The sequence below is a fragment of the Hemiscyllium ocellatum genome, chromosome 22 (assembly GCF_020745735.1).
Source record: "Hemiscyllium ocellatum isolate sHemOce1 chromosome 22, sHemOce1.pat.X.cur, whole genome shotgun sequence".
NCBI lineage: Eukaryota > Metazoa > Chordata > Chondrichthyes > Orectolobiformes > Hemiscylliidae > Hemiscyllium > Hemiscyllium ocellatum.
In genome coordinates, this window is record NC_083422.1 from 48,624,916 (window position 1) to 48,649,861 (window position 24,946).

The following is a 24,946-nucleotide window of genomic DNA, read 5'->3' on the forward strand; positions in this document are numbered from 1 at the left end:
GGAGGAGAAAGTGAAGTCTGCAGATGCTGGACATCAGAGCTGAAAATGTGTTGCTGGAAAAGTGCAGCAGGTCAGGCAGCATCCAAGGAACAGGAGATTCGACGTTTCGGGCATAAGCCCTTCTTCAGGAAGCCCTTTCCTGATGAAGGGCTTGTGCCCGAAACGTCGAATCTCCTGTTCCTTGGATGCTGCCTGACCTGCTGCACTTTTCCAGCAACACATTTTTCAGCATATTATGATCACTGCCCCGTCGGGCTTCCTTCACCTGAATTTTGCTAATTAAGTCTGCCTCATGACAGACCACCAAGTCCTGAATTGCCTGTTAACTAATGGGATGCACCACAAGCTGCACCAAAGAAACATCTTGTAGACATTCCAGTAGCCCTGTCTTGAGATCCACTATCAACCTGATGTGCCCAGTCTTTTCTATCTCCTGATTTATTTTCTTCCTCCCATCCTGACAACTGCTAAGAGTACACAACTCCCATCAGAACTTGTTGTCCTTTGCAGCTCATCAACTCTACCACACAACTTCTTACACCTTCTGACACTATATCACTTCTTGGTATCTATTTAAATTTCATTCTCCCTAACAAGGCCACCCTGCCTCCCCTACCCAGCTGCCTGTCTTTTTGATAGGACGTATATTCTTAGATATTTAGTTCCCAACCCTGATCCCCTTGCAGCCATGTCTCTGTGATACCCATAATGCCGATTTCAATACCAACTACAAGCTCATTTACCTTGTTTAGTATACTGTGTGCATTTAAGTACAACACCCTTAATCCTACGTTGACTGCCCCCCTCCTCATTGTTGTCCATTTATATGCTGTGTCTGAGGTTAGATTCCTGACTCTTTTCCATATGCCCTGTCCCATTACATGTTCTGGAAACTTTAATGGGGGCAGGCAAAAGCCTCTTTCACAGGCTGGTGCTCTGTTATGCATGCTCAGTCTCTCTCTTGTGCATGTGTATTCTCTACAATATCTCTCCCTATAATATGTGCTTAACCTACTGAGTGTTCACTGCATTTTTGTCTGTTTTACTTGTAACCAGCTAATTTCCCAATCAATGTACTGTATTTGCTTCGAGAATAAACGTGCGTTGGAGTAAATCATAGCATCCCCTACAACTCCAAATGAGATCAGCAGACTCATTATAGACCAAGGGTAGAACTTGGACCTCGTTTGTCTGTGATATCAGAAGTTTTGGAGGATAAATAAACCTTCAAGAAAACTTACTATTTTTTCTGTAGATGTGCAAATATCCCAGCTGCACTTGAAAGATTCCTTAACTGCTGTAACCCAGAAATGTAATTGTGATACAAAGCAGACTGCAGACTGACCTCGAAGCTGCCAGAATGTGCAGATACAGAGTGATTTGGGTCGGAGTCTTTGGGATAATAAAGCAGTACAGTGACAGTGGAGACATTGCTGGGTCTGGAGATTAAAGCTTAACACTTTGAGGACTGGAAAAGATTAAATTAGTAACTTGGATTCATATTTATGTCAGGAGCATCACTCTGCCCCAACCTTCATTAAACCAATATACAGAGGAACCTCAATTAAGCGAAGGCACGGGGTGGGGAGTATTTTGTTTGCTTAAACGACCTCCGGATAATCGAATGTCAAGATAGCATAGTTTAGCCAAGCATCGGGACCTTGCGATCTTGCCATATAATCTGATATTCATATAATCAAATGTCGGATAATTGAGGTTCCTCTATTTCCATTCTGCCTATATTCTAGAAGGTCCATGTTATAAAGGACATAAAGTTAAGTTTCAGCTACAGATGGCGTCAACTGCTCCTTCCTCTCGCGTGTTTTATTTTTGTATCACACTCTCATTCTCATTGTCCTTTTTTAAAATAATTTCCTCCAAATTGGCTCTTTCATTCTGACGAAGGGTCATACTGGACCCAAACTATTAACTCAAATTCTCTGTGTTGTCAGATCCACTGTGTTTCTTCAGCATCATCTGTATTTTGCTTTTGTTTTGTCTTTTTTATCTTACACTTTTTCATATTCTCATTCTCTTGCATATTCTCGCTCTGTCTTGCTCGCCGAGTTGTTTCTGGTGTTTTTCTTTTAGTGTTGTACTGGAGTGCAGTGACTGTTGTTGGGGTACAGGACCATGGTTACAGCTTCCTCTCGCTCTCTCTCGCTCTTTCTCTCTTCTGTGTGATTGAGCATTATCAGGTGATTTGATGATGGTGCAGATCAACTAGAGTCATAGAGATATACAGCATGGAAACAGACTCTTCGGTCCAACCCATCCCATGCTGACCAGATATCCCAATCCAATCTAGTCCCACCTGCCAGTACCCGGCCCATATCCCTCCAAACCCTTCCTATTCATATACCCATCCAAATGCCTCTTAAATGTTGCAGTTGTACCAGCCTCCACCACATCCTCTGGCAGCTCATTCCATTACACATACCATCCTCTGCATGAAAAAGTTGCCCCTTAGGTCTCTCTCATATCTTTCTGCTCTCACCCTAAACCTATGCCCTGTAGTTCTGACTCCCTGACCCCAGGGAAAAGACTTTGTCTATTTATCCTATCCATGCCCCTCATAATTTTGTAAACCTCTATAAGGTCACCCCTCAGCCTCCGACACTTCAGGGAAACCAGCCCCAGCCTCTCCCTGTAGCTCAGATCCTCCAACCTTGGCAACATCCTCATCCTCATAAATCTTTTCTGAACTCTTTCAAGTTTCACAACATCTTTCCGATAGGAAGGAGAACAAAATTGCACGCAGTATTCCAAGAGTGGCCTAACCAATGTCCTGTACAGCCACAACATGACCTCCCAACTCCTGTATTCATTACTCTGACCAGTAAAGAAAAGCATACCAAACGTCGCCTTCACTATCCTATCTACCTGCGACTTCACTTTCGAGGAGCTATGAACCTGCACTCCAAGGTCTCTTTGTTCATCAACATTCCCTAGAACCTTACCATTAAGTGTATAAGTCCTGCTAAGGTTTGCTTTCCCAAAATGCAGCACCTCGCATTTGTTGGACAAGAAATTAGACACTGCAGAGACAGGAGTTTTTTTTTTCATTTGCTAACCATATTTAAGAATACTGGTAATGAGCATCTCTCTTCATCTCATTCAGGTTTGGTCACTGTGCTCCAATCGGCTAGGAGAATGTTTACACAAGATAAGGACAGAAGATCGAGTTTGGTCAGTGGCCATTAACCCTACTCTGAGGTAAAGTGGGAAGTTCTTCTTTTCCTCCAATTTTGTTTCAGAAGGTCTGTGCTGTGCTTGTTTTCCAGAACAAGGTAGAGTGTAATTTTGTGGATGTTTCCTGGCATGGCTATGCCTTATTAAGAATCTTGCAATGACACACACACAACACTTTCTGTTTGCGCAATGCGATTTTTTTTTTTGTTTTCTTGTCACTGTTTTATAGTACCAACTGTATCCCATTCTAAATGTTTATTCCAATATTTATAACCAATTTGTCCATGAATGACCACAAATTTAATTCCACGTACTGGCTGCTACGTTCTCTCAAATTGTTGAAGATGCCTTCTGAAAATGTATCAGCTGTCATTTATTTCCTTAGCACTTGAAGTTTCTAGTGCCTAAGAACTGGCTTACATAAAGTTGAAAAATAGCACATATCTTCATATTTTAGGTCTTTAAGGGTTTTATCTGAGTTTCAGCTTCTCCCAGAAATTACATTTGATATTTATGCTCGAACTTTAACTCTATGAGCAGAATTTCCATTTATGAGCATGTGCAATGCATCTAATTTCCCACTGTCCTGAGATTTCTGCTGTAAATGCAGTGTACTACATAAGTAATTTCTAATATTAATGTTGGCTTAGGTGTCTATAATATATCAAAAGATATGCTTGACTTTAAAGTAGGAGGTGGATTGAATCTATGGCCTGTTGATGCCATGATTCTAATATGTTCTAACTTTCTGACCTGCTGTACCTGAAAACTGTCTAGCCCTCACTCTCTGTTTGAAACACAACACAAGATATACTCATTCTTATCTCCCTGTTCACCTCCGCATTTGAAGATAAGTTTGTCTCAGCTTTCCTCTCCCTTTTTCTTATTTCTTTTAAATAATGAATGTTGGACTGATTGTAGTGGAGAAGCTATAACACCTCCGTTTTCTAAGAGAGTTACTTAGCCTGACTGTGAACCTGGCTTCCTCTCACAGTTTCATTCAACTCATCTTGCATGTGTGGGCTTTTTAAAAGAGCCATTCAGTTTGCCCTACTCTCCCCACTTTGTCCCTAGAGCAGTGGAATTGTTTCTTTTTAAAGTACATATCCAGTTTTCTTTTGGAGGTTACCATTCCTGATGAAGGGCTTGTGCCCGAAACGTGAATTTCCTGTTCCTTGGATGCTGCCTGACCTGCTGCGCTTTAACCAGCAACACATTTTCAGCTCTGATCTCCAGCATCTGCAGACCTCACTTTTTACTCAAGGTTATTATTGTATCTGCTTCAACCATTCTTTCAGGCTGTGCATTCCAGATCATAACTCGCTACCTTATTAAGAAAATCTATCTCTCTTTTTGAATGAGCTATTATCCTAAAATCTGTGACCTCTGGTTTGACCCTCCTATCAATGGAAGCATTTTCTCCCTGTCTAATCCATCAAATCCTTTCATAATGTTGAATATAAGAACAAAATCTTTCCTCAATTTCTGCTCTAAGGAGAACAAACCTAGCTTCTGTAGTCTCTCCATGTAACTGAAATATCTCAGCTCTGAAGAAGAGTCATAATGGACTCTCCATTTTAACTCTGTTTCTCTCTCCACAGATGCTGTCTAACCTGCTGAGTAACTGGCATTTTGTGTTTGTTTCAGATTTCTAGTATCGGCAGTAGTTTGCTTTTATTTGAAATATCTCTGGTTAGGAAACATTTTGAAACTTTCCATGTGAAACTTTTAAGTGGCGCCAAAATTGAAGGAGTTGCATCTTTCTACATTCATTAATTGGATGTCAGCATCTCTGTGAGGCCAGCATTAATTGCTTGCACCTAATTTTCCCTGGGAAAATGGTGGTGCTGGTGTCATCTGTGTGGTATGGGTACACCCACAGTGGTATTAGATAGGGAGTTGTCACGTTTTGACACCATGCTAGCAGTAGATTGGTGATATAGCTGTAATTCAAAATGGGGGGGAAAAAAATTGGAGTCTGAATTTGCATCTGTTGGAATACTGTTCGATGTGACAATTACAGAATGTTCTGCGATGGACACTACCAGCTTTTTAAGAATTAATTAACTTAAAAAGAAAGAGATTTACTCTTTAACCATGCAAGCTGAATCAAAGGATGTTGCCTTTATGTGAAGAGTGGAATAGATTTGTTGAAAATATATGCCCTCACTGACATGTTGGTAAAGTGGACTCTTACTGTCTTCCTGTCTGGTGAGTGATGGGTGAAAGAAGAATGATGTACACACTCAGTCAGCCTTATTAAGGAGTGACCCAAACAGAATCTGTGCACTAAGATAACTGTGCCTGCTTACCAGCAATAAATCTGGGCTCTCATGACACACTGATCTGACCACCTGCTCTGCTGGCTCGTGTCGGCAGTAACCCACTGTCTCCAAAATGCTGAGAAGTTGAACCTCGACCTGATTGTAGAACATGGATAGTTATCTTGTCTAGTGACTGTGTCCTCATCTGTGCCCGCCCTTTGCCCCCTGCCTTCATGCGAGTGCCCGCCACTCACTCTCTGTCTCCGTGTGCCTGTGCTTTCCTCGTTCATAGACTGGCCTTGGCTGGTCCCCCATCCAGTATGCAAATTATTTAGACATTGATTAGTCTTGTGCCCTTTCTCTTCTCTCCTCCACCTTTCATCACTTTTCTTCCCAGTTTCCTCTATTTTATCTTCCCCTTTTTAACTTCTCATGTCTTGTATCATCACATTCACATATTTTCTTATTCTTTGCAAATCTTTAACCCCTTGTGCTTTGCTGTTGAAGTTTGACCATCACACGCTCACTCTCCTTTCTCTCTCACTGGCTTTTTTAATCTCTATCTCTTTAAATCTCTCTTTCACACTTTGTCTCTGGACATTTTATTCCTTCCACACTTACTCTGTCAAAATATTTTGCCATTGTTTCCCTGCCTGTTCTTTTTATTGTGCCATTCATTATTGGGTGACTGCGATCTTTTTGATGTGAGCTGCCACCCAGCTGGCTGCTTTGAGTCACTCACCCATTTTATTAGGTACGGCGCCACTTTACGTCTTTCTGATCTTTTTTCACTCTGGCTTGGCTTCTCTTCCTCGCAGAGCCAGTATCAGAAGTGATTAAACAGGTCGTTAATTCTTCAAAATGATGGTTGATATATTAGAGCTGAACAAAGCAAGACCTGTCAGATAACAGACACCTTTCCACATTACAGTGGTACGTGGGTTAATTGAAGTTTTCCTGGATAATGGTGTCAAGATGGAGGTTAGAAGTTTTTTTCCTAAATGAACATGTCCATTCTTGTGTGAATAAATCCAACAACCTGACATTTTGAGAATGATGCAAAATGAAAATTTCAATCATAACATGCTTGTTGGCCTCCCGTGAATTTCTGACTGGTTTCATTGGCAATTTTAAGCACAGGTCTTAATTGACTGACTGAAATCCTGCTTCTGATCTTTATTCTCTATGCAAGTGTGGAACTATTTTTCACATGACCACAGTATTACATCGGGCCATCATGCCTTCCAGAGTTCACCTGCCTCTACACTGCCACGACCATGGTTAGTCTGATATGGTCCCTAGGGGCTGATACAGCTGCTAGTGTGTTAATATCAGTCATCCTCTGCCAATAGGTGGGGAGAGAAAATGAGGGAATCAGCTGGTGTATTAACTGACACAGCCTCATTTTCAGAGCTTGGAGGCTCAGCACCCATTTCTTTCTTCCTCTCTCATGTCTTTATTGCTCCTTTTTCTGCCTCTCCAGCTCGACTTCCTTTGCTCTCTTTCCTATGTTTTGAACATTATCCCCCTTTTCCATAGGTTCCCCAACTCTTCCCTCCCATGCCAGTCCCAAACTGTTTTTCTGCCTGCCATCTTGGCATCCATCTGCATCTTATCCTATGACTTATCGTCTTAGACAATAGACAGTAGGTGCAGAAGTAGGCCATTCGGGCCCTTCAAACCAGCACCACCATTCATTATGATCATGGCTGATCATCCACAATCAGTATCCTGTTCCTGCCGTATCCCCATAACCCTCAATTCCGCTATCTTGAAGAGCTCTACCCATCTCTTTCTTGAAAGTATCCGGAGACTTGACCTCCACTGTCTTCTGGGGCAGAGCATTCCATACATCCATCGCTCTGGATGAAGAAGTTTCTTCTCAACTCTGTTCTAAATGGCCTACCCCTTTGTTTGAATAAAGTCAAATTAATTTCCTGTTATCTTCAACTCCTGCATCATCTAATATTCGATACTCACCTCTCATGTAAAAAAAAAATCTGAGACATAAAATGCTCCCTAGTTCTTTGAGGGAGATCAATATATGAATTATTCTATCCAAATTACAGAGTAACATGGCCGAGTGTAGATATCCATTACTTCATGTTGTACCAAGTCATAAATGTGGCATCCTAATTTGCTTAACACGGTGTTACTTCATCTGACAGGAATGGCAACGCTTGTGGATGTGCTGGAGGGTCAATTCTATTGCCCTCTATAGCTTCAGGTACTAAAGGGATAGATAAATTGGTAGTCTCATTCTTGATCATTAGACAACCACCCTTCGCTCCAAAACGTGTGAATGTGAGGTTAAGTTGTACTTGGATGTGATGCCAACGCAGTTGAATGGCTTGACTCTTGTGTAGTATCACGTGAAAATTAGCTAGATTGGAAAGATAATGGAGGACGTGATGATAATGTATCTTGGTGCCCTTGGGCCAAAGTCTAAAAATGTGGAGCTAGTTGGGGTGTGCAGGTCAGGGAAATGGTGGCAGGGGGGTTGGAGAAGTTGGTAGGGTAGGTTGATAAGAAACTGACTTCCTGGTTACATTTGAGCTTCTTGACAGGTTTTCTGCTAACCTTGTGTGTGGCTGCTCCTTTAAGAACTGCCCGAGTAATAAACAAAAGCGAGAGTTCAAAGATAACTTCACAGCAGTGAGAGCTGCGTGCTGCCGAGGGAGCTTTTCAACAGAGACAATAGGCCAGTGACGGGTTAAGAGGGAAATTAGAGGGTTTTGAAGGTTTTGCCAGGGAGGGGTCGAAGGTTAAAAAATGGCCCTTTGTTCCAGCCCTAATTCCAAGGAAAATGCTCTCCAAACAAATCGTACAGGTCGGCCGCTTTTGTTACCACTTTTACTGATTGATCTTTTACTAGTTTACTTTTCTGTTTAGTGCATGTCTTTTCAAATTCTGTGCAGTCTTGTTATGTAAGGTGTCTGCCTGTTGAGTGTAGGTCTGAGTGTAATAGGACAATAAAGCCTGCCTCTGGCACAGAGATGCTGGCAAGAGTGATTTTTCTTTCCTGTCCTGCTGAAGGCGCTGATGCCTGGTAGGAGCATATTCGAGCTTGTATGGTTTGCTGTGTTTCCATTTACTCTGTGAACCTGTCTCTTCAACGTTCACTTCGTCTGACTCTTACCTTGTAGTTTCTTCCCTTCTTCCTCCTTCAGCAAGTAGCCATGGAACACCACCTGTGTGTTTATGATACATCATATGATGACTGTGTTGCAACTGGAGTTTAGGTATTGTTCTTGATGCTTGTGTGAGTATAGCGTTTTGGCCACTAGTTTGAAGCAGTTGTTGGTCACTTGCTTTTTTTTGAGTCCTGTAATTTTGGAAAGCTTCCCATTTTACTGTATCCCTCTCCAACACAAACATTTGGAACAACAATGAGTAGTCAGAATTCATGGCTATTTTACTCTCTCCTTTCCTTGCAGAATCATTCCCAATGAAGTACCTGGCATTGGTCCAGGAATTTCAGGGTCAGTTCTAATGTTCTAAATTGTAGAAAAATAAGAATTACTACCTTAGCATAGCATAGGCTGACAATTTAGGCTTTTTGTCATTTTAGGTTGTGCTGCATGAAGTGTTCTGTTTTTATTCATTTGTGGGATGCATGCACTGCTGGCTGGGCAGGCATTTATTGCCCATCCCTCATTGCCCTTGAGAAGTTGATTAGATGATTAGATTCCCTACAGTATGGAAACAACAGGCCTTTCGACCCAACAATCCACACTGACCCTCTGAAGAGTAACCCACCTAGACCCATTCCCCTACATTTACCCCTGAATAATGCACCTAACACTAATGGCAATTTAGTATGGCCAATTCACCTAATTTGCACATCTTTGGACTGTGGGAGGAAACCGGAGCACCCAGAGGAAACCCACACAGACACGGGGAGAATGTGCAAACTCCACACAGACAGTTGCCCGAGGCGGGAAGTGAACCCAGATCCCTGGCGCTGTGAGGCAACAGTGCTAACCACTGAGCCACCGTTCTGCCCCCAAGTTGGTGACGAGCTGCCTTCCTGAACTGCTGCAGTCCACCTGCCGTAGGTGAATCCTCAATGACATTAGGGATGGAATTCCGGGATTTTGACACAGCAACAGTGAAGGAACAGTGATCTATCGGAGGGAAGCTTGCAGGTGGTGGTGTTCCCATATATCTACGTCTTGTCTTTCTATGTGAAAGTAGTCATAGGTTTGAAGATGCTAACTGAGGATCTTTGGTAAATTTCTGCAGCACAACCTAAAATGCATAGAACACACTGCTGCTACTGAGCTTGGTGGTGGAGGGGGTGGATGCTTGTGGATGTGAAGCTGATCAAGCTTCTTGTTGGAGGTGCCCCCATCCAGGCAAATCGGGAGAATTCCATCACAATCCTGACTTGTGCCTTATAGATGGTGGACAGGCTTTGGGGAGTCAGGAGGTGAGTTACTTGCCACAGTATTTAGAATCATAGAGCTATACAGCATGGAAACAGACCCTTCGGTCCAACTTTTCCATGCTGACCAGATATCATAAATTAAACTAGTCCTGTTTGGCATCAATTCCCTCTAAATCCTCCTATTCATATACCAATCCAGCTGTCTTGTAAATATTGTAATTGTACCAGCCTCCACCACTTCCTCTGGCAGTGCATTCAAGTACACACCACCCTCTGCGTGAAAATGTTGCCCCTTAGGTTTCTTTTAAATCTTTCCCCTCTCACCCTAAAACTATGCCCTCTAGTTCTGGACTCCAGTACTCCATGGAAAAGACCTTGGTTGTTCACCTTATCCATGCCCTTCATGATTTTATAAACTTCTATAAGGTCACCCCTCAGCTTCCGAGACTCTATGGAGAATAGCCTTAGCCTATTTCAGCCACTCCCTATAGCTCAAACTCTCTAAACCTGGCAACATCTTTGTAAATCTTTTCTGAATTCTTGCAAGTTTCACAACATCCTTCCTATAGCAGGGAGACCAGAAATGAACATTGGTTAGGCTGCTTTTGAAACACTATGTCCTGTACACGTGCAACGTGACCTCCCAATGCCTGTACTTAATGCACTGACCAATAAAGGCAAGCATACCAAATGCCTCCTTCACTATCCTATCTACCTGTGACTCCACTTTCAAGGAACAATGAACCAGCACTCCAAGGTCTCTTTGTTCAGCAACACTCCCCATTAAGTGTATGAGTTCTGCCCTGATTTGCCTTTCCAAAATGCAGCACCTCATATATTTATCTAAATTAAACTCCACCTGCCATTCATCAGTCCATTGGTCCATCTGATCACGATCCCGTTGTATTATGAGGGAAGCCTTCTTGGCCGTCTGCTACACCTCCAATTTTGATGTCATCTGCAAATAACTATCCCTCCTACGTTCGCATCCAAATTATTTATATAAATGATGAAAAGCAGTGGACCCAGCACCAATGGTGGTCACAGGCCTTCAGTCTGAAAAGCAACCTTCCAACACTATCCTCTGTCTTCTACCTTCGAGCCAGTTCTGTATCCAAATGGCTAGTTCTCCCTCTTCCATGTGATCTCACCTTGTCAACCAGTCTACCATGTGGAACCTTGTTGAATGCCTTACTGAAGTCATATAGATCATGTCCACCATGTCCTTCATCAATCCTCTTAATTAGTTCTTCAAAAAACTGAGTCAAGTTAATGAGACCCAATTTCCTATACACGAAGCCGTGTTGACTATCCCTAATCAGCCCTTGCCTTCCCAAATACATGTAAATCCTGTTGCTCAGGATCCCCTCCAACAACTTACCCACCTCTGATGTCAGGCTCGCCGTCTATAGTTAGCTTGCTTTTCCTTACTACCTTTCTTAAATAGTGAGACCACTTTAGCCAACCTCCACTTTACCGGCACCTCACCTGGGACTATTGATGATACATATTTGAGTAAGGGCCCAGCAATCACTCCCTAGTTTCCCACAAAGTTATAGCGTACACCTGATCAGGTCCCAGGAATTTATCCACCTTTTATGCATTTTAAGACATACAGCACCATCTCCTCTATGATATGGACATTTTTCAAGGTATCACTATTTATTTCCCCAAGTTCTCTAGCTTCCCTATCATTTTCAACAATAAACACTAATGCAAAATACTCATTTAGTATTTTCCCCATCTCTTGCAGTTTCATACATGGTCGGTCTTGCTGAACTTTAAGGAGTCCTATTCTTTCCCTAGTCACCCTTTTGTCCTTAATGTATTTATAGATGTCTTTGGATCCTCTATTTGTCAAAGCTATCTCATGTCCCTTTTTGCTTTCCTGATTTTCTTCATAAATACACTTTTACTACCTTTACACTTTTCTAGGGATTCACTCAATCCCTGCTTCCTTCTTTTTCTTGACACCAACCTCAATTTCTCTAGTTTCTAGCCTCTGATCTGCAGTTGTAGCCACCACGTTTATGTGGTGAATCCACTCGAGTGTCTGGTTAATGGTAACCCTCAGGATGATAGTGAGGGATTCAGTGATGGTAACACCATTGAATGTCAAAGGGTGGTGATTAGCTTGTCTCTAATTATTGATGGTTATTGCCTGGCATTTGTATGATGTGAATGTTACTTGCCACTTGTTAGCCCAAGCTGGATATTGTCCATATCTTGTTGTATTAGACCATGGATCGCTTTGGTATTTGAGGAATCGCAAATGGTGCTGAACATCGTGCAGTCATTAGTGAGCATCAACTGCTTCAGCATAAAGTCTGAAATAGAGAAGATAGTTGAGCCGAAAAAAGTACTTGAGTAACTCCTGCAGAGAAGTTCTGAAGCTGAGATAGCTGATTTCCAACAACCACAACCATCTTGCTGTGCGTCAGATAAGGGATAAAGGAGTGAAAGGGTAGGTTGATAGTGTGAGATGAAGCTCACAGCTTCATCACAGCCAACGGAGAGTTTTCCCCTGATTGCCATTAATTCCAGCTTTGCTAGGGCTCCTTGATGCCACACCTGGTGAAATGTAGTTGTGATGTCAAGGGCTGTCATTCTCACCACACCTCTGGAATTCAGCTCTTTTGTCCATGCTTGAACTAAGGCTGTAATGAGATCAGGAGCTGAGTGGCTCTGGTACTGGGCATCACTGAGCAGGTTTTTGATAGCACTGTTGATAATCGCTTTCATTACTTTACCGATGATCGCGGGTAGATTAATAGGGCTTGGTTGGATTTGTCCTGCTTTTTATATACAGGACATACATGGGCAATTTTCCACATTGCTGTGTAGATGTCGGTGTTCTAACTGTATTGGAACAGCTCAGCTGTGGGAACAGAAAGTTCTAGAGCACAAGTCTTCAGTACTATTGCCGAATGTTGTCAGGGATTGTAGTCTTTGTAATATCCAATGTCTCCAGCTATATCTTGATATCATGTGGAGTAAATCAAATTGGCTGAAGCCTGGTATCTGAAATGCTAGGACCACTAGAGGAGGCAGAGATGGATCATCCATTTGGCACTACTGGTTGAAGATTGCTGTTAATGCTTTAGCTTTATCTTCTGCACTGACTGTGGTGGTTTTCTCATCTCCTCATTCAGTTGATCCTTTGCTTGGCACTATTCTTCCCGTATGGCTCTGGTGTAAATCTTGACAGAGTGTAAGTGCAAAATGTCTGACCAGGTTGGTGGAGAGTGACCCAATCATGCCTTTAACTGGTATCTATGTGTTTTGTTCCTTCACCGGTCTCACAGCATTTAAATGTCAGATATAGGCCATTCTACACAACTAATTAATTGTGATGCTTATGCTCCACTTGAGCTTCATCTCTCACTATCGTGCTATCCTTCCACTTCCATATCCCTTATGTATTTACCTAATTTTCCCTGAAATGCATTTATACTGTTTGCCTCAATTAATTTCTATGCTAGTGAATTTCATGATCCCATCACTATCTGTCAAAGAAAATTCTCCTGATTTCCCTGTTAGATTTATTAATGATTCGCATCTTTATGGTGCCTACTTTTGACCTCCCCTGCAAGTGAAAACATATTTATGTCCACCCCTTCAAACCATTTCATTATTTGCCTGGAGTATTCCTTATTTTCAAATATTTTTTGTAGAAGTCATGTCAGGAAACTGAACACTAGTTGATTTTTCTTTCAATATGTTGATTGGCTGATCATATCACAAATACAAAAAAACGCTATACCAACCTTTTGTTTAAGAGCTTGATTAAACCTCATCTTGAATGCTCCAAGCAGGTTTGGTCTCCTTATAGTGGGTGATATAGAGGCAATTGTAAATGCTCAGTCATTCTATGGATAACCAGTTTAAGGCAGTTAATTACCACAATAGATTTGGATATCTGTAGTTTTTAACTTTTTTTTAATGTATAGGCTTCAAGGAGATTTGGTTTCAGGGCTTTAAAATAAGGTAAAGACTATAATTTGTCCATATCCATTGGAGATCCAAGGGTTATGACTATAAGTTGCATGAGGCTAGATGTCATAAGGTAGTTATTTTCAGAAATTCAGTCAGTTAGCTTAACATCTATTATTGGAAAAATGTTAGAGTCTGTTCTAAAGGATGTAATATGAGAACATTTAGAAATATACCTATGACCAAACAGAGTCAGCTTGGCTTCATGAAGTGGAAATCATGCCTGACAAATATACTAGATTTCTTTTGAGCGAGTAACAGAAGAGTAGATAAAGGTAAAGCAGTGAATGTAATGTATTTGGGTTTTCAGAAGGCACTTAATTGTTAAGATTAGATTAGATTATTTACAGTGTGGAAACAGGCCCTTCGGCCCAACAAGTCCACACCGACCCGCCGAAGCGCAACCCACCCATACCCCTACATTTACCCCTTACCTAACACTACGGACAATTTAGCATGGCCAATTCACCTGACCTGCACATCTTTGGACTGTGGGAGGAAACCGGAGCACCCGGAGGAAACCCACGCAGACACGGGGAGAATGTGCAAACTCCACACAGTCAGTCGCCTGTCTCATTGAACCCGAGTCTCAGGCGCTGTGAGGCAGCAGTGCTAACCACTGTGCCACCGTGCTTACACATTAGACTACTTAACATCAGAACCCTTTGTATGGATGGAGCACTGGCTAACTAATAGAAGACTGAGATTTGGGATTTTCAGTACGGCAACCGTTAAACTCGTGGTGTGTCAGGGATCAATGCTGAGGCCACAGTTATTTTCAAGGTGTATTAATGTCTTGGGTGAGGAAGATGAATTTACTATAGGCAAGTTTGCAGATGGCACAAAATTAGGTGGGAAAGCAAGTGGTGAGGATGACTCTGTCTACAGAGGGATATAGATTTGTTAAGCGAGTAGACAAAAACCTGGTAGATAGAATATAATGTGGGGAAATGTCGAGTTATGCACTTTGACAGGAAAAACAGAGAAGCTGAATATTATTTAAGTGGAGAAAGACTGCACAAAGCTACAGAGTGACTTGGAAATCCTCATGCATGATTCATAAAAAGCTACCATCAAAGTCCAGTGGATAACAGGGAAGGCAAATCAATTTTGGCCATTATTTTAAAGGGAATGGAGAATAAAAGTAGGGAGATTTTGCTAAATTTATACAAGGCATTGGTCAGAACACAGCTGGAGTACTGTGAATAGTTTTGGGTCCTTTATCTGAGGAAAGGTATACTGGTATTGGAAGCAGTTCAGAGAGTTCACTAGGCTGTTGCCAGGTATGGAGGGACTGTCTTCTGATGAGACGTTGAGCAGATGTTAAAAAAAAATCTAATTACTGGATGAGGGTATTGCTGGGTAGACAGCATTTATTGTCTGTCCCTAATTGCCCAGAGGGCAGTTCAGAGTCAACCACATTGCTGTTGGTCTGGAATAAGCATGACAGTTTCCTTCCCTAAAGGACATTAGTAAACCAGATGAGGTTTTCATGACAATCAGCAATGGTTTCGTGGTCATTATTAAACTCTTAATTCTCAGGTTTGTTTTTTAAGACTGTCATGGCAGGATTTGAATGCAGGTCCCCAGAACGTTACCTGGGTTTCTAGCGACAATACGTCCAGGCCACCACCTCCCCGAGTTGGGCCTGTACCTGTTGGAATGTAAAAGAATGAGGGGTAACTTATTGAAACATACAAGATTCTTGGGGGACTTGACAGGATATGTATGGAAAGGTTGTTTCCCCTTGTGGGAGAATCCAGGATTAAAGAACATAATCTCAGAATAAGGGGCCATACACTTAGGACAGAAATGTGGAGAGCTCTCTTCTCAGGATAGGAAATCTGTGGAATTCTTTACTGTAGAGGGCTGTTGAAACTGGGGTCATTACCTGTATTGAAAGCTGAGGTTTTTAATTGGTAAGGAAGCCAGGATTATGAGGAAAAAACAGGAAAGTGGCTTTGAGAATTTTAAGATCACCAAAGATCTCATTGAATGACCGATGGATCAACGGATGAATGACCTACTAAAGTCTGATGGTCTTATTAGAATTAATTCTGGGGCTGACTGGCCTTCACAACCACAATTGTCTTTCTTGATACTAGATGTAATTGCAACCAGTGGAGAGATTTCCCCCTGTTTCATATTGACTTCAGTTTTTCCCTAGGGAAAGTGAAGTCGCAGGTAGATAAGATAGTGAAGGTGGTGTTTGGTATGCTTTCCTTTATTGGTCAGAGTATTGAGTACAGGAGTTGGGAGGTCATATTGCAGCTGTACAGAACATTGGTTAGGCCACTTTTGGAATATTGTGTACAACTCTGGTCTCCCTCCTATCAGAAAGGTGTTGTGAAACTTGAAAGTGTTCAGAAAAGATTTACAAGGATGTTGCCAGGGTTGAAGGGTCTGAGTTATAGGGAGAGGCTGAATAGGCTGGGCTGTTTTCCATGGAGCATTGGAGTCTGAGGGGTGGCCTTATGGAGATTATAAAATCATGAGGGGCATGGATAGGATAAATAGACAAGGTCAATTTCCAGGGGTGGGTAAGTCCAGAAATAGAGGGCATAGATTTAGATATAGGCCAAACAAATCCCGAGTTCCTTCGTTTAAAAAAAGGGTAGAAATTTGATGAATAATGTATTTAAAACTGCGATCAGGTTAAAAAAAATACAATTTAGATGCAGACTGAATATTCAGAGACAAAGTAATAAAGCCAAGAGAAATGAAAAGGGAGTAAGAAAAGAAACAAGCAGCCAACATAAAAGGGAATACCAAAATCTTTTATAAGTGGTAAAAGGAGGAATGGGACCGATTACTGATCAAAAAGGGAGGTTTATACATAGTGGCAGTGAGGTCTTAATCGAATACCTTCCAAATTTATCTACCCAGGAAGATGATCTGTCGTAAACTGTGGAGAAAGGGGTAATTTTGTAACTAAAGAGTTTATAATTGATCAAGCAGAGGTTTAGACGAACTGGGTACCACTCAACAAGGTACCAGGACTGGATGACATGCATTCATTTAATACCAAGGGAAGTGAGAATGGAAATTGCAGAGACACTGGCCCTCATTTTTCAGTCATACTTAGAGTGGATGCTGCCAGAGGACTGGAGAATTGTGAACATCATCATTCCCTCATTCAAAATGCTTGCTAAGCCCAGCAATGAGAGAACAGTCTTTGTCAGTATGAAAATCTTCCAGACAAATTGGGTTAATTAAGTTAAACCACATAGGTTTCACAAAGCCAATTAGTGCTTAACTAATCGACTGAATTTTTGTTTCCTTAGGGGTAACAGAGTGTTGATGAGAGCAGTCCTATGGGTGTGGTGCAAACGGACTTCCAAAAAGTGTTTGATATAGAGCCCCTCAGTGGAATTGTGAGCAAAGGGACAGTAGCACCATGGATAAAGAATTTGTTAAGCGACCAGTGGTGGTTATTGGAAGTTGTTTGTGCTGTAATCAGTTTTGTAACCCTTGCTTTTCCTGATCTGTCTTTGTGATTTAGACCTTGTTGTGCAAGGCATGATCTCAGACTTTGTGGGTGATATGAAACTTGAGAAATGTATAAACTGTAAGGAGGATAGCACAGACTGCACAAATTGAGAGAACAGATAATAAACCAGGCTTTATTAACAATATAAGAAAAAAGAGATTTTGTTGAACTTTTTAAGATACTGGTTTAGCCTCAGTGTTGTATTCATTTCTGAGCTTTGCATTTTAGGAGGAATGTCTTCGAGGATACTGGAAGGGAGACAGAAGGGGTTCATGGGAGTATCTCCAGAGATGAGGAATTCTGGTAATGAAGATGAATTAGAGAATTAGGACTGTTTTCATTGTGAAAGAAGAGGCTAAAGGGAGAACTGATCAAACTATTTAAACCCTTGGGAAGTCTGGACAGAGGAGATATTTAGAAAATTGGCAAAATCGTTTTTGATCCAACTGCTTTTTGTCAGTATTTGTACAAGCCCCCACCTTCCACCTTCATCTCGCCCTGTCTGCAATTAATTGTAATCCTTTCTTTCTCATATACTTAACCACTTTCCTTTTAAAGTAACTAAGCTGTTCACTTCAACTTCTCCATGTGGTGGTTTTCTGCTTCATTTTAGGGAGTTTCTGTGAGCTGAATTCCAAAATATTGCTATTCCTATATAGCTTTTTATGAGGAAAGATTGAGTAGTTGTGAACTTTTTTTTTAAATACATGGTCTAATTTTAGCATCTCAGTAGTTGTCCCAGTAGCTCATGGTTAACAGGGCATTGAGCAGGGCTCCAGAACTCCTGTGATCTCTCTGACACAGATACACAGAATATAGTGCGTTAACCCAGTGAGGCATTGACAGGATGCGAAGGGGGTTGTGGGTAGTGCTGGATTACTGATCATTGATGAAAATTTAGTGATGTTTGTATTGGCATCACTGTTTGGATGTAGACATTTATTTCAGTACCTTGTTGTCTTGCAAAGTTGGTGGTAGCCACGTTCTTGAGTCACTGGTATTTCTGTGGTACAATTAAGTGACGAGTGACCTACCAGGTGAATACAGAGATGGTTAAGGATCAACCTTATTGATGTAGAACTTGAGCTGGATACAAATGAAAATGTGCTATGGAAAATTTATAATTCGCACAGATTATAGTGGTTCAAGAAGACAGCTCATCAACACTTTCCCATGGCCCAACCGGGATAGGCAATGAATACTGGTACACTTGGATCCTATGAATTAATGGAAAAATATAATACAGCTGTTGGTCACACTCTGAATAAAGAAGTGCTTCTTGAAATTCGACTTACACTAGTCCTTTATTTCTTGATCGTGTGTTTATAGAATCATATTTTATAGAACAGGCCTTTCAGCCTGTTGAGTCTGCACCGACAATAACTGGTCTAAATCTACACTATATTGAGGGAAGGAGGCACAGGTTCTGAGGAACAGTCACTAGATTTGACATTCCCTCTGCTTTCTGTCCACAGATGCTGTCAGACCTGCTGAGTTTCTCCAGCAATTTCTGTTAATGTTTTGTTTATCTAAGTCTATACTAATCCTACTTTGCAGCATTGCACCATAACCTTGAATGTCTTGCCATTTCAAGTGCTCATCTAAATACTTATTAAAGGTTGTGAGGTTTCCTGGTTCAACTACCCTCACAGACAATGCTTTCCAGATTCCCACCACCTTCTGTGGGAAAAACAAATTCCTGAAATCCTCTTGAACCATTCTGCCTTTCGCCTTAACAGCTGCTTTCTATCCATCTTGCCTATGTCTGTCATAACCTGATATACTTTCTTCATGGAGGGATGAAGATTAATGAAAATGAGAGTTGCATTTAGACAGTGCCTTCCTGCTTTATCAGAGCATTACCGAACATTTCTCACATTAAATTATTTTGAATTGCATGGACTGTTGCCATTGCAGAGCAACTGCCATTTTTCTCTAACAGCAAAGTCCTGCAGACATGGGTGAGATGTTTTTATATCATAGTAGTCGATGAAGATGAGCTGATCAGCCAGCGGGATATGGTAGGACACTTTCGACTCATTGGGGGATCCTGGGAGCTGTCATCTTTACTCACAATAATGCTGTCATGTGCAGAAACCAGGTGAACTCTCATCACCATCACCATTACCAGGAGCAGCCAACTTGTAGACATGGTGGCTAGCTTGGAAATATTTGGATTTATTCTGCTACAAATTGTGTTTGTACTGAAAAGGTACGAAGATTCAGGTGTATAAAACAGAGTAGCGCCTTGAAGTATTATAAAAGACCAATCAAATGAAGTATTAAACTACCTTCTCAGGTGGATATAAAAGATTTTATTTCACTATTTGAAGAAAACTACAGAAGTTCTCCCAGTTGTTCTGACCAATATGTCAGATAAAAACTGATCACTTGGTCGTTAGCGTACTGGAGAACCCTGTGGAATGTTTGTGGAACTGTGCTGTGCACAATTTGCTGCAGTTTCCTACATTATAATAATGGCTGCACTTTGAAAGTAAATCATTGGCTTTGAGGTAATTTGGGGTGTCCTGAAGTCATTTTAAGGTACTTTAAGAAGTGCAAAATATTTGTTTATTAATGCTTGAAAGATGGTATGGAATAATGTGTGGAGGTTTGAAGCATATCAGGGTCATATTGACGGAAGAGGGTGAAGAGTAAACATGTATTCGAAAAGGGGGAGAGAGCATGAAACAGGAAAGAGGATAGGGAGAATGCAAGACAAGAAAGGCATCTCAATGAAAGGATGAAGCTTCCCAATGTTTGAAGAACAGTAGTCAGGTATTGCCCCCCACCCCCACCCCAAACTCTCCGTGGAATTTGAGGATGGGGAGGTGGGGCTTGTTGTGAGGCTGATGAAAAATGACCAAAAGAGAGACATCCCACTGGGATATTATGCCAGGGGAGGCGCACGTTGTGGGATAGTGGCAGTCAAGTGTTGAACCTTTTCATCAAGTGGATGGATAAAGGCAATGACACTTCAGTTTGAATGTTTCATTGTTTCTTTACTGAGAAAGCAGTTGGGTTTTTTTTAATCCAGGGGCCTGCTAGTAGTTACTTTCTCTCTGCGCTGCACTGGCTCTTTGTTTTTTGCCCTCCTTTGATCATGGCCCTGCCAATAGATAATTTGGCAATGGCATCTTACAAAGTAGAAGCGTGGAATTAATGTAAAACAGCTTCTCTTTCTCACTGGTTCAGTGGTCGACAAAGCAGCGCAAAGACCAGCCATAAATTTTTACCCAGAAACTGATTAATTCTGAGGGGAATAAGACCCTGGCTATATATAAAAAAAAACTGGCTTCCCTATTAAAAGGTAGTGAAGTTGGGTAGTGCCTTTCTTATTTTTAGCCCTGTTCACACGTTTAAATAAAAAGCTAGGTGTGTCACACAGAGCAAAAAGGAGCTGGTGCTACAAGCCAGTCTCATTCTCCCTCATAGAGAATAGGCATTCAGCCAAGCTGACACTGTTAATAACCATTGAGTGACTCCTGCTGGAAGTGCGCATGCAATGGGTGAACGTGGAATTGCCCTTGGCTCTGATGCTGTCTGTGTCCAGCACACTACCTGCACCTAGACCAACACACACTGGCCATTTGTGAGCTACCCCAGTGTGCCTAGAAACAAGGGAAATGCAACGCAGAGAGGTGGATGTTCTCAAGAACTTGGCAAGAGAAGATAAAAAATAAGTATCAAATTGAAAATCAAACCAATGTGGATTAGTAGAATGTCTGCATTTCGCTGACCATAGTGTGTATGATATGTGAACTTCAGGAGTCAAGAGGAGAAATTCCACAAACTCAGCCTTTTTCTCTCTCGAATTTAGAAGATTAAGAGATGATATGATCAAGTCTTTAGGATATTGACAGGAAAAGACAGGGTTAGATAAAGGTAAACTATTATTCCTGGTTGGGAGATTCCAGAACTGGGGAACATGGTCTGAGAATTAGGGCCAGATTGTTCAGGAGAGATGTTAAGGAGCACTTCTGCATACAAAGGGTGGTGGACGTTTGGAACACACTTCCACAAATGGTGATGGATTCTCGATCAGTTGTTAGTTTTAAATTCGAGAGAGAAATTTTTGTTAAATGAAGGTATTAAGAGAGTAGCGATTTCAACAAGAAAGTAACAGAACTTTTGAATATGTTACTTGAATAAGGCTTTAGAAAATAATAAATCAGAAAAACGTAACTCCAGGAGAAGCCAGTGGTGAAAAACAAGGCTCATATTTATAGTCCACTGACGAATAAGATGGGAGCATATTTGTGTCTTTACTCCTTCACGGTGGCTCGGTGGTTAACACTGCTGCCTCACAGCACCAGGGTGGCAGGATCAATTCTAGCTTCGGTTGACTGTCTGTGTGGAGTTTGCACATTCTCCCCGTGTCTGCGTGGGTTTCCACCGAGTGCTCCGGTTTCCTCCCATAGTCCAAAGATATGCAGGTCAGGTGAATTGGCCATATTAAATTGACCATAGTGTTAGGTGCATAAGTCAGAGGGAAATGGGTCTGGGTGGGTTACTCTTCGGAGTGTCGGTGTGGATTTGTTGAGCCGAAGTTTCTAATCTAATCTAATCTAATCTAATCTAATCTAAACTGTGAATGCTGAAAATCAGAAGCAAAAATGGAAATTGCTGGAAAATCTCAGCCGGTCTGAATTTCTGTGGAGAGAAATCAGAGTTAAAGTTTTGGGTCTGTTGACACTTCTTCAAAAGTTATTAATAATTTATTAAGAGATATGGGCCAAAGGCAGGTATCTGGAATTAGGCCACAGATCAGCCGTGATCTCATTGAATGGTAGAACAGGCTTGAGAAGCTAAAAGGCCTTGATTGAGATTGATTAGATTCTTGATGTCACAAGGAATTAAGGGCTACGGGGAGAATGCGGGTAAGTGGAGTTGAAATGCCCATCAGCCATGATTGAATGGCGGAGTGGACTCGATGGGCCGAATGGCCTTACTTCCCCTCCTATGTCTTATGGTCTTATGGCCTAATCCAGTTCCTATGATCCTATAATGTAACTACATTTATCACCATCCCAACCTGCCCACTCCTCACCCACTTTCTACAAGTTGCTATCAGTGTTAAGAACTTAAATAGAAACAGGATAAGTCCATTCAACATTTTGAGCCCACTCCATTATTAACGGAGATCATAGCTGATCAATTCAACACCGTTTTCATGAATTACCCCCATATCCTTGTTTTTAATATGGCAAAATTTACCAATCTCAGTTGTCAGCATGAGCCTGCACTGTCTGTGAGGCAGAAAACTCCAAACTGAAAAAAAGTTACTCATTTTCTTCTGAAATGTTCTGCACTTTATTCTGAGACTCTCTAGTTCTAGAACTCTGAGTTAGGATAACACGCCTCTTGCATTTTCATATTTTCCCTGTAAGAAATATGTATTTGAATGAGATCGCTCATCATTCTTCTATACCCAGTCGATAGAATCTTTCCTCATAGGATAATCCCTTCATCCCAGGAATTAGTTCAGTGAACCTTTGTTGCACTCCCTCTATGGTAAGTAAAGAAACCAAAACTACATGCAGGGTTGTTAAGAAGGCATACAGCATTTTAGCATTTATTAATAGAGGGATCGAGTTCCAACCATGAGTTTATGCTTCAGCTGTAAAAAAACTCTAGTGCGGCCGCACTTGGAGTATTGTGTACAGTTTTGGTCACCGCATTATAAGAAGGATGTGGAAGCTTTGGAAAGGGTGCAGAGGAAATTTACTAGGATGTTGCCTGGTATGGAGGGAAGGTCTTACGAGGAAAGGCTGAGGGACTTGAAGCTGTTTTTGTTAGAGAGAAGAAGGTTAAGAGGTGACTTAATAGAGATATATAAGATAATCAGAAGGTTAGATTGGGCGGATAGGGAGAGCCTTTTTCCAAGAATGGTGACAGCGAACATGGGGGTCATAGCTTTAAATTGAGGGGTGATAGATATAAGTAGTTTTCTTTACTCAGAGTAGTAAGAGTATGGAATGCTTTGCCCGCAACGGTAGTAGATTTGCCAACTTTAAGTACATTTAAGTTGTCATTGGACAAGCATATGGACGTACATGGAATAGTGTAGGTTAGATGGGCTTCAGATTGGTACGACAGATCGGCGCAACGTCGAGGGCCGTACTGCGTTGTAGTGTTCTATGTTCTATAAGTGTGATTTCTGTAAAGATGCAGTGAGACATCTTGCTCCTGACAAAGAGTAAGAAGTGGAATGTTTTCCTCTTTTTTTATTAAAGTGGAGAGTCTTGCATTTCTCTACACTATATTTCATCTGGACAACATTTTCCAACCACATAGTCTCTCCAAATACCCTTGTAGCATCTTTGCTTTCTCCTCTCAGCTCTCGCTCTCACATAATTTTGTGTAATCTGCAAACTTGGAAAAATTACATTTAAACCCTTCATACAAATCATAGATGTTGATCCTGAATAACTGAGGCCCAAGCACTGATTGCTGTGGTGTTCCTTTAGACACAGTCTGACAACCTGAAAGTTGCCCATTATTTCATCTGTTTTCTGTCTTTTAACCAATTCTCAATCCATACCACACATTTCCCCAATCCTGTGTGCTCTATATTTGTTTACTAATCTCCTGTGTGGGACCTTATCGTAAACCTGAAAATCTAAATATGCTACATATTTAATGACTTGGAGGGGAGATGCTGTAATATATCCAAATTTGCAGACAGTTCACCAATAAGTAGTAGAGCATATTGCGATGAAGAAATAAGGAGTCTGCAAGAGGACGTGTTGAGTGAGCGAGCAAAAGTTTCATAGATAACGTTTAATGTAGGAAAGTGTGGGATCATGCACTATGATTAGAAGAATCAAAAGGTAGACTATTCTTTAAGTGATGAGGGACTCTGAAAATGTGCAGCACAGAGGGATCTGGGTGTTCTTGTGCCTGAAACACAAAGTCATTTTAGAAAGGCACATTGAATGTTAGCCTATATTGCTAGAAGGTTAGAATTTAAAATAGATAAGTCTTGTTAGAGACTTAAAATAGATAAGTCTTGAGAGGCATAGATAGAGTCGATAGCCAGAGACTATTTCCCAGGGCAGAAATGACTAACACGAGGGGTCATAGTTTTAAGCTGGTTGGAGGAAAGTAAAGAGGGGATGTCAGAGGCAGGTTCTTTACACAGAGAGTTGTGAGAGCATGGAATGCGTTGCCAGCAGCAGTTGTGGAGGCAGGGTCATTGGGGACATTTAAGAGACTCCTGGACATGCATATGATCACAGAAATTAGAGGGTGCAAACATGAGGATCAGTGGTTGGCCCAACATCGTGGGCTGAAGGGCCTGTCCTGTGCTGTACTGTTCGATGTTGTTACAACTGTACAGAGCATTTAAGAGGGTGTACTGGCATTTGAAGCTGTTCAAACAAGCATTACTAAGCTGATTCCTGAGATGAAGGGGTTGACTTATCAAAAATAGCTAAATAAGTTGGGCCTTAATTTTTTTTTAAGTGTTTAGAAAAATTAGGTGTTATTTTATTGAAACATGAAAGATTCTGAAGGGGCTTGACAGGACAAATATTGAGATGTTTTCATTAATGAGGGTTATCTTAAACTAGGGGACTTAACAGTCGTTGCTCCGTATGCATGATTCTCAGAACT

The 24,946-nt window shown here is 41.4% G+C and overlaps 1 protein-coding gene across 2 annotated transcripts in view; it reads left to right on the top strand.

Moving 5' to 3' along the window:
- fbxw4 (F-box and WD repeat domain containing 4) overlaps positions 1 to 24,946 on the top strand; it is a 143,964-nt gene that overhangs the window by 35,808 nt on the left and 83,210 nt on the right. For both annotated transcript variants that reach the window (XM_060842186.1, XM_060842187.1), the window contains exon 5: positions 3,122 to 3,216. In XM_060842186.1, the coding sequence (XP_060698169.1) occupies positions 3,122 to 3,216 (95 nt within the window). The remainder of the gene's footprint in view (positions 1 to 3,121; positions 3,217 to 24,946) is intronic.